Source organism: Lutra lutra, chromosome 18 (assembly GCF_902655055.1).
Source record: "Lutra lutra chromosome 18, mLutLut1.2, whole genome shotgun sequence".
NCBI lineage: Eukaryota > Metazoa > Chordata > Mammalia > Carnivora > Mustelidae > Lutra > Lutra lutra.
Window position 1 is genome coordinate 2,081,563 of NC_062295.1, and position 15,635 is coordinate 2,097,197.

Consider the following 15,635-nt stretch of genomic DNA (forward strand, 5'->3'; position numbering starts at 1 on the left):
TTCACGGACGCAAGCAGCGCTCCATTTAGGAGAGCGGAGGAGGTGCGGAGCTGACCGGCGGGAGACCGAGAGCACGGTGCGCCTGCCCTCCGTCTCCACTGCCTGCTGGGGCCCTGCGCCGGCTCACACCTCCCTTGCTGCTATTAATGCTCCGGAAACAAGGACCCTCAAATGGTCCAGCTGGAATTGGGGGTTTGGAGGTGTGGGTCCAGGGGATGAGTGGGTTTGAGACCCTCGGGGCTGCTGCCCTTGGGGCTGCGTGAGCCCGGCCCTGCCAGCATCTGCTTTCTGATGCGGATTTACCACCGGCCAAATGAATGCTGCCCCCGGGTGAGGCGTGTGGGACATTGCAGGGTTTACTGTCACAGATTATCCTTTTCTCTTCCGTTTTCCCACTTGCCTGGGTGTTGTAACGGGGAGCCCTGGGTTGGCGGGTGGAGTGAGGGGGAGCCCATGAATGCGGTGCCCTGTGGCCACAGTGCCGGGGAACCCCCAGCTCCCAGCTCTCTTGCCTCCCCTGCGCACCCTGATGTTCTAAAGATGGGTCATGGGAATGTGCATCTTTGTTCCAGTTGAGGGAAATGCCATTGGGCGTGTTGTCTTTCAAGGTACTCGTGGTTTTCGACTATTTTTCTTCCTATACATTTTCCGTCTTTCTGGAATTGACTCTGGGAGCCGTGGACATGAGGAACATTTTTGTTTTATGTTTCACAAACATTTTTCTTCACTTTATCCTTTCAGGTTTTTGTGCGTACTTTTGTATAGAAGTTGTAAATTCTTACAAAATCAAACGCGTCCATGTTTTTATTTTCTGTTTTCCATCTTGGTCATGGTGAGAAGACGCTTTCTTCACTTTTTTTTTACAGTTTCGCCTTTCACTTGGGCAGGGCGGAGTCTTGCGCAGGGATGAGCAGGGAGGTGTGTTGGGGTGGGCGTGGGGTTGGAGGGAGAAGGCAGGCTGGTTGGAGGGCTGGGCTAGGTGAGCCTGGAGGGGTAAGAGGGGGAGGCAGGGTGCAGAGCAGAAGCAATGGGTAATGAACTAGGAGTGCAGACCGTTAGAAATTACTGTCTCTGGAAAAAGTGCAGCTAGATGTCAGCCCAGTGGAATGACCTGCCCTTGTCGGGAGTTTACCCTTCCTCAAGTGGTGTTGCTTAGGAGTGTCGGTGTGGGAGGAAGGGGCTTTGGTCTGGACAGTGTGGGCACCATCTGGCCGCACACTCTAGGCACGTCTGTGCGCCACGCTTCCCGGGCCCACGTGTGCCGGGGTCCCTCAGAAGGACCTTCTCTGATGCAGCTGTGGGGTCACTCCTCAGATGGCTTGTGGGCCTAGGGCTTTCCCCAGGGCCTTGCATCCTGGCTTCTGGGCAGGACCGAGGCCTCTTGCCTTCCCTCCCTTTGTTCAGCTTCTCTTCCCTTCCCTCCAGGTTGAGGGTCTCTGGGCTGCTGATGGCCGAAGGTTGTACAATCTCTTACTTGGCCGGGAAGGCCTGTCAGGCACTTTGTTCTTACGACAGTGGCTCTCAGTGCGTAGCCCAAGGGGCATGATGGTAACAGTGTCACAGCATTAAGAGGATCCTTGCGTTCTCCCCCCTGATCTCTCCGAGTGTGCAGTGCCTGTCTTCAGAGGCTGCACACTGGACTGTGACGCTGTTGCTTTGGCGGCTGCTGGACTGTGTGCTTTGTCGTTTTTGAATCTTCTGTAGGAGTAGGTTTCAGGTTTACAGTATAAATATGTGCAGGTTTAGACATTTCTTGAGGCCTCGGTGTTTCTGCTGGGCTCTTAGTAGCTGTCTTCAGTTGCGTCTGCCATAATCACTGACTCACCGTCATCCCGTAAATCCTTGCGTTGAGATCCTGACACACAACAGGACCTCAGGGCACTTGGCTGACTTGTTTTGCAATAAAATTTGAAGATTTCTGAAAAACATTTCTAAATTTTATCTGAAACTGTTATTGTAGGTTTTAATGATACATTCTAAAATAAAAGGACATTCATAACATTTTTCATATATAAGTAGGGAACGTTGGCTCAGAGAGATGTGCATTCTCAGGCCACAGCAGCTGTGGCCACACCAAGGGCTGTCACCGCACTCTGCGATGCATGGGGTGGGGGGGATGGGGGAGCTGCTCCAGAGACGCTGGGCAGAACTGAGCTGCGGAGCTACAGCACACCAGGGCTCTCTTCCCATCAGATGCACGGATGTCCGCGCCTTCCGTCCATGTGTCGGAACACAATGGTTTTGCGTCTGGTCCCGGTGCTGGTGGAGCTACAGTGCTGGAGGCCCGTAGTTCAGGGTTTGAGTGATAAAGGAAAGGCAAGGCTCGTCGTCAGTGTACGCATGAGGAGTTCTAGCAACGCCAAGCTTCAGAAGCCCCCGGGGCCTCTTTCAGAGAAGCTGCCATGTCCTTGCTGGACGAGTGCACTTGACAGCTGGGGGGCCAAGGGGTGTTGGGCCATCGGCATGGCGGAGTGCCTGCCTGGTGACTGTCGGGGGGCAGGGGGTCCCAGCACTGCCATGGGTCCTGGCACAGCAGCTCTCCAGGTTACAGAGGCGGCTGCAGACGCCAGGAGTGAGTTGGCATCCGTGCGGCCGGTTGTGTTTTTTCCTGACGGGTGGAGAGATGTCCAGGTGCTGCTCACACTGCAAGCACTGAGCCGCACGCGGGCGCCGGGTCTGAGAGCCCGGAGTCACACGGAGGAGGAGGACAGTGAATCGTGGTCGGTCATGTGGGCGAAAACGAGGAGATCACGGGTCATCACATGGTGGTGTTGGAATCTCTACGGCCTAGAAGCCGGAGGTCACAGGCCTTTAGTCTTTCTGGACGTCCTGCAAGGTGTCTGCATGTTTCTTGAGCTGAGCAACTTCCTTATCCAGCTTCCGGTTGATCACACTGGTTTATCCTGGAGCATTCGGGCTGCACAGAAGGCTCAGGAAGACTTCCTTCTCGGTGCCATGCGTTCCCTCCACCATCGTGTCCCCGGACGGATCCTGGCTAGATTTGCAACCGGTGTTCAGTGAGATCAGCCAGACCGAAGCCAGTGGTCCGGTTGGTGTGTCCTTTTAGCTTGATGACGTCGTAGGCACTTTCAGCCACCATCGTGTATGTGCCCCCTTCCAGTTTTTACTTTTATCATCTGTTCCCATTTCTGGGTTCAGTTCCCGGGCAGAAATGCCTGTCACATTCAGTCCCCTCCACACAGCCACTCTTGAGTCTCCATGTTCTCCCAGAGTCCATCCATGGCAGCTGCTGGGATGAGTGCCAAGTGTTCAGCCCTGAAATAGCAAAATCTAACAGAATCCAGATGATACGCCCTTGCAGCCACACCGCGCTCGTGCTCGGGTAGTCCCCCGGGTCCCAGGTCACACGTGAGACCGCCTGCTGGGCTGGAGACCACAGCCACAGCACCGCTAGGACCGCAGTTGCCTGTCCCAGGGACAGTGAACTGGAAGACACTGACATCTGAGCCGCCTCCCTCTTCCCCGGGGCCTGCAGTTACCAGCCCAGGCCTGGAGTTGGCGTCGGAGAGTCACCTCTATCTGCCGCGGTTTTAGCTTCAGAAGAAACAAGTTCCCGTGTTACAGACCCATCATCTCTCCTTTGAGTTTATCTTCCAAAACACCCACAAGGGCAAGTTCATCAGCCAGAGAGTTTCCCGGAATGCTTCCAGCATGCACCATCCCAACTTGTCCAGCACCCAGTGGAGTGATCTTACTGTCTGGGAAGGTTGCCCGCCCTGCAGTGCAGTCAGGTTTTCCGTCAGAGTTGCACGAAGAAGACAGTGTCTGCTGTGTGCACTGCCTCGGGTGCAGGGTCTGCCCCGAGTGCTCCTTGGGACTCTCGTGCTTGTTCTGGAACAGATGTGTTGTTGACCTGTGCACCTGTGCTGCAGGAGCCTTGGTGGGCACAGCCGTGGGGGCAGGTCAGTGCTCGAGCACCTGGGGTCCCCACGCACGCACTCACGCACGCACGCACAGGAAGAACGGCAAGCGGACTCAATTAGGAGTAGTCGTCAAATCCCTGGTTTTGTTAGCGGTCTGAGTAGAATGGGAAGTGTGCCAGGAGCATCCATCCCGTGCGAGTTCTCTGAAGCAGAGCCCTGGCGTCGGGAACCTGGCCAGCCTCTCCCTGCATGGAAGACCGCTGTCACTGCCGTTTTACTGGCACGCTGTGGTTATTCAGACTTGGCTCTGGGGCCGTTTTTTCTGGAAAAGGAGTGGAATGAGCCCATCACTTTAAGACAACTGCCAGTATTGGTTACCAGATGAGATCGAAATTAGGATTTTGGGAAACTTCATCTATCACTGTGAGTTTGATATCTTCCCAGGACTTAGACTGTTGGGGAGAGAGGTAGTGACGGCAGTGAGTTGATTGATATCGTGGGGGGTAACTTATCAGTGTTGGGATGATTTCCAGGACTCAGCAAACTACTGTTTTCCAGGTGGGTGCTGGGGGCAGAGTTGTTCAGAGTGCCAGGTAGGCCAAGGAGTCCAATGTCTGAGTGTGACAGTGCCACCGCCCACTCCCCACTCCAGGTGGCAGCGGACTTTGAAGGAACTCCACTGGTAGAGTTTGGGTGCTTTATTAGAGAAGAACGCCCATAGGTGTCCGAAAAGGCTTCTAAAGGCGCCCCCTCCTGTCCAGCTCCTTGCCTAAATGAGGCTGAGTCCTGCATGTGCTCCAGCCTGCCCAGCAGGGCACAGCCCACTGAAGGCCAAGGTTGACGGGAGCCTAGCTGTCTTTTCCAAAGTCAGATGCTAAGATTTGCAAAATGTACAGCAGGGTCAGGCTTCCCATGAATTATCTTTGTTTGGGGAAAAAGTGACTTTTTTTTTTTTTTTTTAAGATTTTATTTGTTTATTTGACAGAGAGAGATCACAAGTAGACAGAGAGGCAGGCAGAGAGAGAGAGAGAGGGAAGCAGGCTCCCCGCTGAGCAGAGAGCCTGATGCGGGACTCGATCCCAGGACCCTGAGATCATGACCTGAGCCGAAGGCAGCGGCTTAACCCACTGAGCCACCCAGGCGCCCCAAAAAGTGACTCTTGAATAAAAATATCACTTACATTAGTATATGATGGTTTTATTTTTGGTTTTTAATGAGTTAAATGTATATTGGAAAATGTCTCCATTTTAATTTCTTCCACATAAACATCAACGTGTATAGCCTCAATAAAGAAAATCTCTTTGGGATCTTCCATCAAGTTTGAGGGTGTAAAGGGGTCCCCAGAGCTCACATTTAGGGCAGACTGGTCATATTCACTTGTCCCTCCGTCAACTGTGTCAAAGCCCAGTGTGGAGATCCTTCCTGAGGTGGTCAGAAGGGCCATCTCAGGGTTCTGGCAGGCTCGCTTGGCTCCCCTGGCAGTGACTGTGCCCTACACTGGCTCAGACTTGCTTGTGGTCTCAGGCTCACGTTCTCCAGAATGATCTTCTTGGGGCCTGGGAGTTCCGAGAGGGATAGGTGGAAGAGGAGAGAACCCAGGCTTTACCATCAGGAAGAAGGAGTATCTCGACACTGGCCCCCCTTGCGAAAGGACAGTGAGCAAGCCCGCGTGGACATGGGCACAGAGCCGGTGGTGAGTGTCGCCTGTGTGTGCAGCAGGGCTGTGGGGAGCTGCCTGCTGACCACGCTCTGAGAGTCTCTGACTGATCTGGTTTCGGCTGCAAGTCTGCAGGCAGCATCTACCACTTGCCAACGAGGAAAAGGCGCCTCATGCAGGGCTCAGGGGAGTGGAAAATGACTTTTTGAAGTAAAAAATTCAGAACGATTCCTTTAAAAGTACGTAAACTTTTCAAGGTAGCTCACAAGCAGCCTGTTGTAACCTGACTGGTGAGTGCCCCGCGTGATCGCATTGTGGTGTGTGTGCTGATAATGGCACTTTTGAGCCTCTCCGTGTCCTGCCCCGTGGTCCTTTCACTGCAGCTGCTGGACCCAGTCAGGAGCCTGCGCTGGCTGTCCCCCTGTCCCCCCCCCCCCCCGGGAGGAGTGCGAGAGCAGGGGCTGCGCTTGCACGTGTGACAGGGCCTGGGAGCGTGCTGGCGCACACGGTCGGGCTGGGGTCTGTCGGTGGGGTCCTCGCAGCAGGGACGAGGAAGGGGCTTGCCTGCTTCCCTGCAGTGCCAGAATACTCTGTTGCTGAGCCATTGCAATGGTGTCGGTGTCACTGTAATACTGTCGTGGACATTGGTGCTTGTAATCTTCATTTTTCTTTACTCTCTGAGGGTAGGTGGCTGGGAGTGGGATTGTGTCTCCGCACATCATTTCCAAATTGCTTTTTATTTATTTATTTATTTTTATTTTTAAAAAGATTTTATTTATTTGACAGAGATCACAAGCAGGCAGAGAGGCAGGCACAGAGAGGAGGAAGCGGGCTCCCTGCTGAGCAGAGAGCACGATGCGGGGCTCGATCCCAGGACCCTGAGATCATGACCTGAGCCTAATGCAGAGGCTTTAACCCACTGAGCCCCCCCAGGCGCCCCTCCATATTGCTTTTAAGCAAGCTTCAGGTTCAGGACCACAGGTGCCTGTGCTGAGCCGGTGCTCACACACGCGCCGGGGCGCCCCAGTAGGGCATACAGGAAGGGCAGCTAGCTCAGTTTTGTTTACTTAGAGCCATTGAAAATCTTGGGGTCATTCCCTCTTTGGGGAATTTGTAGTTTGTATCCTTTGTTCCCTTTTTTTTTGAAGCTTTAAGCCTTTCCTGTTGTTCTGTGTGTGCTCTGCAGAGTGGCCTTGACCCATGGGCCGTGCTTGCTCGAGACCTCTCCAGCCTGCACTCTGGTTCACCGTGGCCCTCTTGTCCTCCCGTGGTTCTGACTGCTGCTTAGAGAGGGACTCCCCGCCCCGCCCCCCCAGCTCTGCGCTGGCCAGGGATTGGATTGCTTTGGGGCTGCCAGTGAGCTGGACTCAGTGTTGGCTGTCTTCGAGAAAGATCTTCTCCAGTTTCTTAAGCTCAGGGAAAACCAGAATCTCTTGTTCGAGTTAATATTTTATTTGGTGTCTCTTGTCAGACCACGTGAGGCTGCGGAGACGCCAGGAGGCCACTTCTTTCCGTGCCTGTGTCCGGCTTCCCTGGCACCATGGCACCATCCGCCCAGAGCCCCGGGCCTCACCGCCCGCACCTAGTACAGCTAAATCCACGTCTTCCCCTTGCGATAGCCTGTGGGCCTCACCATGTGTCCAGGGCTTGTGCAGGAGGGTCTCTTGGCCAGCAGAGGCTTTTTGTGTGACCTTTCTCTGTGCTGCAGATGGTTACATCTGCTTTTCCAGAATCCCCTGAATTTTCTTCCTCTGCTTCAAGTCTTGGTTCTGTTTGTTGGTTAGGTTTTTAAATACCTCTAAGAGTGAAGTACTGTACTTATCCTCATACAGCACTTTTTTCGTTAAAATTCTTTCCAGTTTTCAAAATCCATATGCAGCTGGGGCCCCTCCCATGCAGGCTGGGTCCCTGGGGACACAGCCTGGGTGAGGTCTGGAGCCACCATGGGTCTGCTTGGTTTGGCGTGGCAGACCGCGGGGCCAGGTGAGCCTGGTGGGAGGACACGCTTCCGCCGGCCTGGCCGGTCGTCTTGCACGCACTGGGTCCTGTGTGGGTGCGCTCAGATACTAAAGCGGTAGAAGTGTCACTGTTTGAGGTGACAGTTGTCTTAGGCCTTTGCAAATACAGTATTGTGTTCTACAGTAGATCCTCAGATAAGGAATTTCAGTAGAGTGAGAACATAAACTGGTCACGGCTCACTTTAACCAAAAGCAAGAACCTGCAGACATTAAGTAACGTGTTTGATCCAGCTAAGAGCCCAAGTGTAAAGTATTTGCTCACGATGCACAGTAAGTCGAAATTGTGTTCCTCACTCTCTCCTCCCAGCTCTTGCCATATTTGAGTGGGAGAGCTCTGTGACTGTGGTAGGAACACCGGAGAAGGTGTTCTTAAACCGAGCCCGGCCGGGGTCTTTCTGGGATCCGTGATTCCCGGCTGCTCGGTGCTTTCTGAGCATCAGACCGGCGGGCCCCGCTCGGGAGGTAGTGCGTGGCCGACGGTCTGGGTCCTGAGGCTGACTCTCAGCAGCCTGCAGCCTGTCTGGGGCTCCGTGTGCACTCCAGCTGTGTTCAGAAGAAGACGGACAGCGTCACCTCGCCGCCCCTTCTCTGCTACCGGGTAGGCTTTGCCAAGCCAGAGGTGGCAGCAGGCGGCGGTGCTGCGTGTGCCAGTGCCAGTCTGCACCCCGACCGAAGCCTCCGAGCGGTGGGCGCCTGCGTGGGCTGTGACAGTGGGGGCCCCCGAGTTCCTGGAGCGAGTTGGGGCTGTGACTGGAGAGGTTTGGGCGAGGGTCACCGATGCCCTCAGGAAGTTCGGTTTGAGTGGAGGAGCGTGGAGAGTTTCTGACCCTGACTTGCGAGTCTCACTCTTATTTTCTTCTTTTTATAGGCATCAGTTTGTAGAAAATAACTTAATACTAAAGATGGGTCCCGTAGATAAGCGAAAGGTGAGTCCGATTCCTGCCGCACCTCCCTGAGTGTCTGTCTCGCCTCAGCCGCGTCAGGGTCTGGCCCTCCGCCATGGGCTCCGCCTGACCCTTGCTGTGTGTGCGTCCTTGGTCTTGGTTCCCTTTCTCGAAAGATCATTTCTAGATTGGGCGGCTCAGGAAGACTCGAGCCACTCAGGGGAAGCTGTTTGAAACCACACAGGAAGGCTGTGGTAAAATAGAAGTACAGCCTCTCGTTTCTGGCTTGGAACCAGGGTTTTGATATCCTAGCAAATTGTCTCTTACTTCATTAGAATTGTTTTTGAAAATTGTTATTTGTTTGTTTTCTGGATTAATTAAATGGATTAATTGTGTCAGAAATTTCAGGCTCCACAAATGCTCTCCCTCTGACAACGCGGGCCTTTCTGAGTTCAGTTCCCAGGCCTCCATTCCGTTCCTGGCCATGCTGCACACGCCGGCCCTGTGCAGCACCGGCAGTGGGGAGCATGCGTTCCCCCACCCCACCCACCCCTGCCCATGGTGCAGAGGGCACGAGGGGCGCCCTGAGTCTCCCCAGCAGGCTCGGTGGAGCAGGCTCGGGTTTGCCTGTCGGCGCTGCAGCTCCCCTGTGTGACAAGGGAGGGAGACATGCCCAAGTGGGGCTGTTGGGATCCAGCCCATGAAGGCTGGCAGGCTGGGCGCTATGTTCTGCCTGCCCCTTTCTGCCCTGAGAGGCTGGGGCCATGGCCGGGGGGAGGCCAGGTCCCTGGTGAGAGGGTGGGGGGCTGGCGCCCCAGGCTGCTCTTGATGACCCGCCCTCCAAGGCTGCGGTAGGTGCCGCCCGCCCCCACTTCTGAGCCCTGATGAGCAGGGCCTTTTCCTTTTGCATCAGGGCTTGTTTGCACGACGACGACAGTTACTGCTTACAGAAGGGCCCCACTTGTATTATGTGGATCCTGTCAACAAAGTCCTGAAAGGGGAAATTCCGTGGTCACAAGAGCTCCGACCAGAGGCCAAGAATTTTAAAACCTTCTTCGTGCACACGGTGAGTTCGTGCAGGCTGTCCTCTGCAGGGTGGCTGTCTGCCCCTTTCTTTGTGTCCCGGGGCCCCGGTGCATGTTCATCGGGATGGGGGTGACCCGAGGGAGCTGGGGTCCTTGTGTGCACATATGGCAGGGAAAGCCACGTGTTCATGTGCTGTCAGAGGTCCCCGTGGCGGCCTCAGTGGGGTGCTGCGCTCAGTGGGACCCCCTTGCAACGTCGTGTGGTCTCTGTCTCGGCAGCCAAACAGGACGTATTACCTGATGGACCCGAGCGGGAACGCCCACAAATGGTGCAAGAAAATCCAGGAGGTGTGGAGACGCGGGTACCAGAGCCGCCCGGGCGCCGCCGTGCAGTGACAGGCCGCGGCTGCCGCTCTTGCTGCCAGGACACGCGCCCCAGCGCGGCTCGCCACCCTCCGGGACGCTTCCAGACCACCTGCCAGCCATCTCAAGGGGGACGCAGACGGCGGAACCTTGCAGCTTTTTTATTTAAAAGAAAAGAAGAAAAAAATACCCAACCACACGAAGAACAGAACCAATAACGAAAAGGAATTCAGGGTCGCTTTGCTTGCTCTCTGTGCTCTGTGGAGGCTCCCCAGGCTCTCCCCGCCGTGGGGACCCAGCGCTGTGCACGTCCACCTGATTCCCACCCGGGCGAATGGAACAGACTCAAGTCACCAGCTCTGCGCCACACGTCCTGGTCACCCGCTGGCCGGTCCTCCTGTGGCCGAGGGGATGGGATGTGTGTCTGGGCTCTTTCTGCCCCTCAGTGACCACAGAACCCGCCGGCAGGGAGCCGTGTGCGCCTCTGCCGGAGCGGCTTCAATCTCTGCGGGGCGGGGGGGTTCTTGGCTTTGGTCCGTGTGCTCTTTTTCTTGTGTCCCTACTTGATGCCCCTGTGCCCCGCCAGGGCCCCTGCTTGCCTTCTTGCATCGCTCTGGCCGTGAGTGCTCCATGCCTTGTGCTCGTTGGGCAGGCTCCGGGGGGGGGGGGGGGGAGACGTGGAGCGGGCTGTCGGGGTGCGCGATGGGGCCGCTGTTGAGGTCGGAGGGTGCCGGCAGGCCGTCCGGATTGAGTGTCCCTCTGCACGGGGTTGGCCCTGTGGAGCTAGAAGGAGGCACAGGTCTGGAAAGAGCACGGTCAGAGGTGGGCGCCCACTCGTGCCAGGAGATAGGGAGGGCTGTGCCCCGCTCCGTGCAAGGCCCGCGCAGCAGGGCAGACTGGGCCCAGTGTCCCCCACGTGGAGGGGTGCTGCCTGATGAACTCCCCCTGAGAGTTTGGTCAGAGGGTGGAACGTGTAGGCCCTCAGGGCGGTTTGCTAGGGCTGAGGGGCTCTGGGCACCAGTAGTCGCCCAGCTGTGACACACACCCCTTTCATGGTGAGGGAACGTTCTCGTAGCCTGACTCCCAGCACGTTCACATCTCCACAGTGAAAGTCTGAAAGCCGCCTCCGGCTGCCCGGTCATTGATCCCCGGCAAGACATGGGCCTTGCCGGGATGAAAGCGTCAGTGTCCCTGCACGAGGATAGGAACGCCACACGGGGGTCCGAGCACCCAGCCTGCTCACCCCTGTGCTTTTAGCCAGCCTGCCTTTCCCTCTTCAGAGGCAGCTCAGTGCTGTGTACCTACCGCAGGGGGTCCACGATTTACCGGTCCTTTGATTTCTTTGCTGCTGCCCCCTGGACAGAGAAAGCCTGTGGGCCTGGTGGGGCTCAGAGTTCCTCTCCCTGCCCAGGTTGTCCCGTGAGGGTGGTCCACAGCCTGCAGGCCGCTCACAGACATTCTGTCTGTCTCCAGGGGATGAACAACTTTGTAGTTTCCTTTAACTTTCATGAAGGCACCAGCACAAGGTTCACACATGAAAGATTCCCCCTGACAACTCTACCCCCATCTCCTGTCTCAAAGCATTCGACACCCCGTGTCGAAGAGTGGTCCAGATTTAGACAAAAGATGTCTTTCTCAAACGGGTTTAGTGAGAAGAGTGGCCCTTGTCAGCCTGGGAGGGAAGCATGGCCGCGGAGGTGTCCCTGCTGGGCCGTGCGGGGGCTGGACAGGAGCAGAGGTGAGGCCTGAGTCTTGAGCACTGCTGTGTGAGAGCTGTGCGCGAGCGAGGGTGCGTGTGCATGCGTGCCCACGCCAGGGCGGATGCCAAGCTGTTGGGGGCGTGCCTGTCCCGGGCCAGGGTCATAAGTCAAGCTCCCCTCTTCCTCCTCTTCGCTTTTGTGTTCACCTGCTTTTCAAAAACGTAAGTCTTGCCGGGCCTTCAGGAACGTCATTTCCAGCTTTCTCCCCATGTTGATCATTTGCCTTTCTCGGAGCCCTCACGTCCGTGGGTGGGCCGTTCAGAGAGTTGGGGGCTGCTGCCGCACCGCGTGCTTCCGTGGGTCCGGCTACAGGGACGAGCGGAGCTGGCATTGGCTTGAACGAGAGCACTCAGCTGGGCTGCTCTGGGGGAGACGGGAGTCCGCTGCTGCCTTCCCCCTGAACGGTGCCACTACCTCCTGGGCTTCACCCACCAGCTCCATTGTAACCTCCAAAACTAGAGAATGAGGGGTTTGGGGTTCAGCTTACAGCTGACAGAATTGAAGTGACTCCCCTTACCTGAGCCAGTGACAGCTGAGCCCTTCTCCCTGTGCCACCTTTCTCCTCTCAGAGCCTTCCCCCCCCCCCTTTAAAGGCACATACATGTTCTTTCCCTGCACTGTGCTTGTCTGTGTCAGCTTTCGTCCTGTGCAGCTCATCCTCAGAGCTTCTGCCCTGGCGTGTGGGCGCCTTGCCTTCTAAGACGTGGGCATGGCTGTCGGTCGAGTATGTACACAGGCGTACGTGAAAGTACAGATGATTTCGCCACGCTGAGAAAGTGCCCTGCTGTTGACTAGATCCAGGAGCCATGTGTCAGTGAGGGCAAGGAGAAGGTTCAGTGCCAAACCGCTAGCTGGCAAGCAGGGCCGGTCCCACACCATGTGGCCTCGCCAGGCATAGTATAGGGGGCTGGCCTGTGGCCTCCACAGGCTCAGGGGGCCCACTGCGCGTCGCCCCTCTCTGGGAACTCCAGGAAGCCAGGTTTGGGTGGGACTGTTTCCTTTCCTCTTTCTGTGGACCTGAGCAGGAGTGTGGACACTGGGTTGTGGTATCAGGTGGCCCCATGGGCTGCACAAGGCCCTACCTGGGGCACGGCACTGTGCTGTCTTGCTGTTCTGATCTTGGCTCTCAGGAGAGCGTGTTACACACCTGCTTTGCGGGAGATGCCTCCTGCTCGTGCCAGGGCTGGCAGGACCCGCGCCTTCTCCAGACCCCTGCTACCGCTCTGTGGTATTTATGGCCAACGCCTGTAGGCATTGCAGGAGGCAGCCCCGTGGCACAGACTCACCCAGGGCCATGTGCCAACCTAGGGGCTCCAGGTGGTTCTGTACTTTCTTCAAACATTTGTTTTCCGAGAGTATCGCCTGTAGGCTTACCACCCAGGAGAGACCACCCCCCATGCACACACACGTGTTTGCTTTTTCAACTCAACTGGGAACACGAAGCACACGCTGTTCTGCATCTAGCTTGTTTTACTCGATCGTTTATCTTAGGCATTTCTCCATGTCACAAACAATGATTAAAAACATTGTTTTTAGTGATTGTAGAGCTTAATGGTTATAAATTTTACCATCACTTATCTGACCATTTTCCTATTATAAAACATTTGGATGGTCTCTGGGTTTCACTATTTACATAATGCTGTGGTGAATATCCTCATAAATCTTTGATTTTGACTCCGATGCCGCACCCTCAGTTTTTTTGAGGTAGTGTTTTTGGGTCACAAAGTGTTTATTTTCAAGGTGGCGTTAGTCTCTGTTGCTCCGTCTTGACCTGAGGCTTGGATGCTCAGAGCTAGTCCACAAGCTCCTCATTCAGAACAAATCCGTCTCTGGTAAAGTGTGTGTTCCAAAGGATGTCCTAGTAAGACTGCTCTTTTTTTTTCTCCCCCCCACAATGCTAAAGTGATACCATTTATTGCAGTCCGTTTGTGACAGATTCTTCCGAAAGTCGTTTCCTTATTTTCATTGACAATCTGATTACGCTTGCATGTTAGCACCTTCCCGTCCCTGCTGCCGTGGCTTTCAGGCACTTGCTGGGATTTTCCGAAGCTTGTGCTTCGTGTCCACAATGGTACTGAATCTGCGTCTGCACAGGCAGCAGAGATACACAAGCGCTGAACTGACCTTGCCACACACTCAGTGGGTGATTTGTCATTAAGTTTGCAGACTCAGAAAATACACTGGGCCATTTGGAATCCTTAGAAGAGCAAACCCTCTGCTTGAGAAAGAGACCACGGAGGCAGCTGGGTTTCCCGGAAGGCTGTTGGCCCCGTGCTGCTCAGGGGGTGGTGCTCAGTACGGAGGTCTCAGCAGTTCATTCCAGCGCAGCGGCCAGGCCTTCTCCAGTAGAGGGTGGTGGCCCTGACCCTTTTGGCTTTTGGGACTCCTTCCCTGTCCGCCCTTGTGGTGTTGCAGGTTGTCTGGCTGGCTTCAAACCCAGGCTACCCAGTTTGGTTTCATTCCTAATTTCTCCACTGTAGTTTGGGGTCCACTAATTGCGAGGGGAGAGGTGCGTGAGAGATTCCTTCTGGTGCCGTACGCAGCATCACCAGTCTGCCAGAGATTTTGGCTGGATTGTGCAGATTTGGACTTCCTGCCCTCCCCTGACACCCCGGGTCCCCCGCCCCCTGTCTGATGCACAGACTGGGGGTGCTCACTCCCCAGATGCAGAGGCTGCAGCCACTTGCCAGAGTACGATAAAGGTACTGTTCTTAGAGATGTCGCCATGTACTTTTTTCCACATCCTTTCTTTTCATCCAAAGCTCACGTGAGCTGATGGTGACTCAGGTGGGTGTGGCCCTTCCCTCTTAGGCAGCCTATATGGCAAGTGCCTTAAATCAGGGCAGGAGTCCCTTCCAGAGCGTCCAAGGGGTGCAGGCTGCTGGCCCGGGTTGCGGAGTTGCAGATCAGGCTGCCTGTAGAGAACTGGTTTGGGGAAGGCGCTGTTGCAGCGAAGAGCCATTTTCTCTCTGGCTCATGCAGACAGCTGAACCGGCCTGCATGTGTACCTGTTTTCCTCAGAACCCACTTCTTCAGTATGAAGGAGCACCAACCTTTGCGTGCAGAGAACTTTTTACAAAGGCAGACCTTTTCTTAGCGTGTGATGCACCCTAGTCCCAACCCGTCTGGCAGAATGACTTAGGAATAGGGGTCATTTTGCTGGTGAAAAGCCTCTATCCTTATCAGAAGTTTGATTGGACGTTGACAAAAATAAATTTTTGCAGTATTTAGAGCTGCTGTAGCTGTTCCTTTACACAAAATAGGATGAATCAATAGTATGGTAGCTGTCTTTCAGGTTGGTGGCAGTCAGTTAGAACATGTGTAAAATTCTCTACCTGGTCTGTAGCTGTAACTGTGATGTACAGGCAAAGCAAAAATTTAAAACATATGAAAACAAATAATGCAATGATATTAGGATATACACTTTTGTATTTTTATTCTTATATAAGGTTATTTGCTGGCTATTGTTGGCCTCTAGTTCAGTCTGTGTTATTTAAAATCTAATATATGAATTATTTGGATTGAATTCATGTTCGGGGCCACGTTGTTGTATGTATTGATGTACAGCCTTGAATGTGAATAATTATTGTAAACTATATTTTACAACTTTTTTTCTGGCTTTATTATATAAATTTTCTATTTGGTCAATGATTTAATCATATAATTTAATGAATCTGTTTCTTCTCTTTTTTTCAAATATTTGTGCTTTAGATGTAGTTACTGGATGATGAATTTTCCACGTATGCTCGGTAGTCTTGTAATAAAAAAGCATGTAGAGTGTAGACGGTCGCTGGCGTAACTCTTCTTTGACCGGGGGCGCGGGTCGGGCACAGTGGCCATCTGCATTCCGGGCCCGGAACCCAGCGTCTGCGCGGCGCACGCCCGCGGGGCGAAAGCCGGCGAGCCCTTCGAGCCCGACGCCCGGCTCCGGCCGGAAGGGGGCTCGACCGGCCGCTTTTCCGGACCGGAACTTCCGCCTGCCGCGTGACACCAGGGCGGGCGCTTTATGAGGGCGGACCCGTGGGCGGGACAGAGCGAGGAGGA

The 15,635-nt window shown here is 54.8% G+C and overlaps 1 protein-coding gene and 1 long non-coding RNA gene across 2 annotated transcripts in view; both read left to right on the plus strand.

Moving 5' to 3' along the window:
* PDPK1 (3-phosphoinositide dependent protein kinase 1) overlaps positions 1-15,373 on the plus strand; it is a 74,436-nt gene extending 59,063 nt beyond the window's left edge. The window contains exons 12-14 of the mRNA XM_047713060.1: positions 8,428-8,485; positions 9,357-9,509; positions 9,748-15,373. Coding sequence (XP_047569016.1) covers positions 8,428-8,485; positions 9,357-9,509; positions 9,748-9,864 — 328 coding nt within the window. The 3' untranslated portion in view covers positions 9,865-15,373. The remainder of the gene's footprint in view (positions 1-8,427; positions 8,486-9,356; positions 9,510-9,747) is intronic.
* LOC125090417 (uncharacterized) lies at positions 2-6,298 on the plus strand. The gene is made up of 2 exons (XR_007124329.1): positions 2-4,822; positions 5,038-6,298. It is a non-coding gene; the product is annotated as an uncharacterized LOC125090417 (long non-coding RNA).
* Positions 15,374-15,635: the final 262 nt, after the last annotated feature.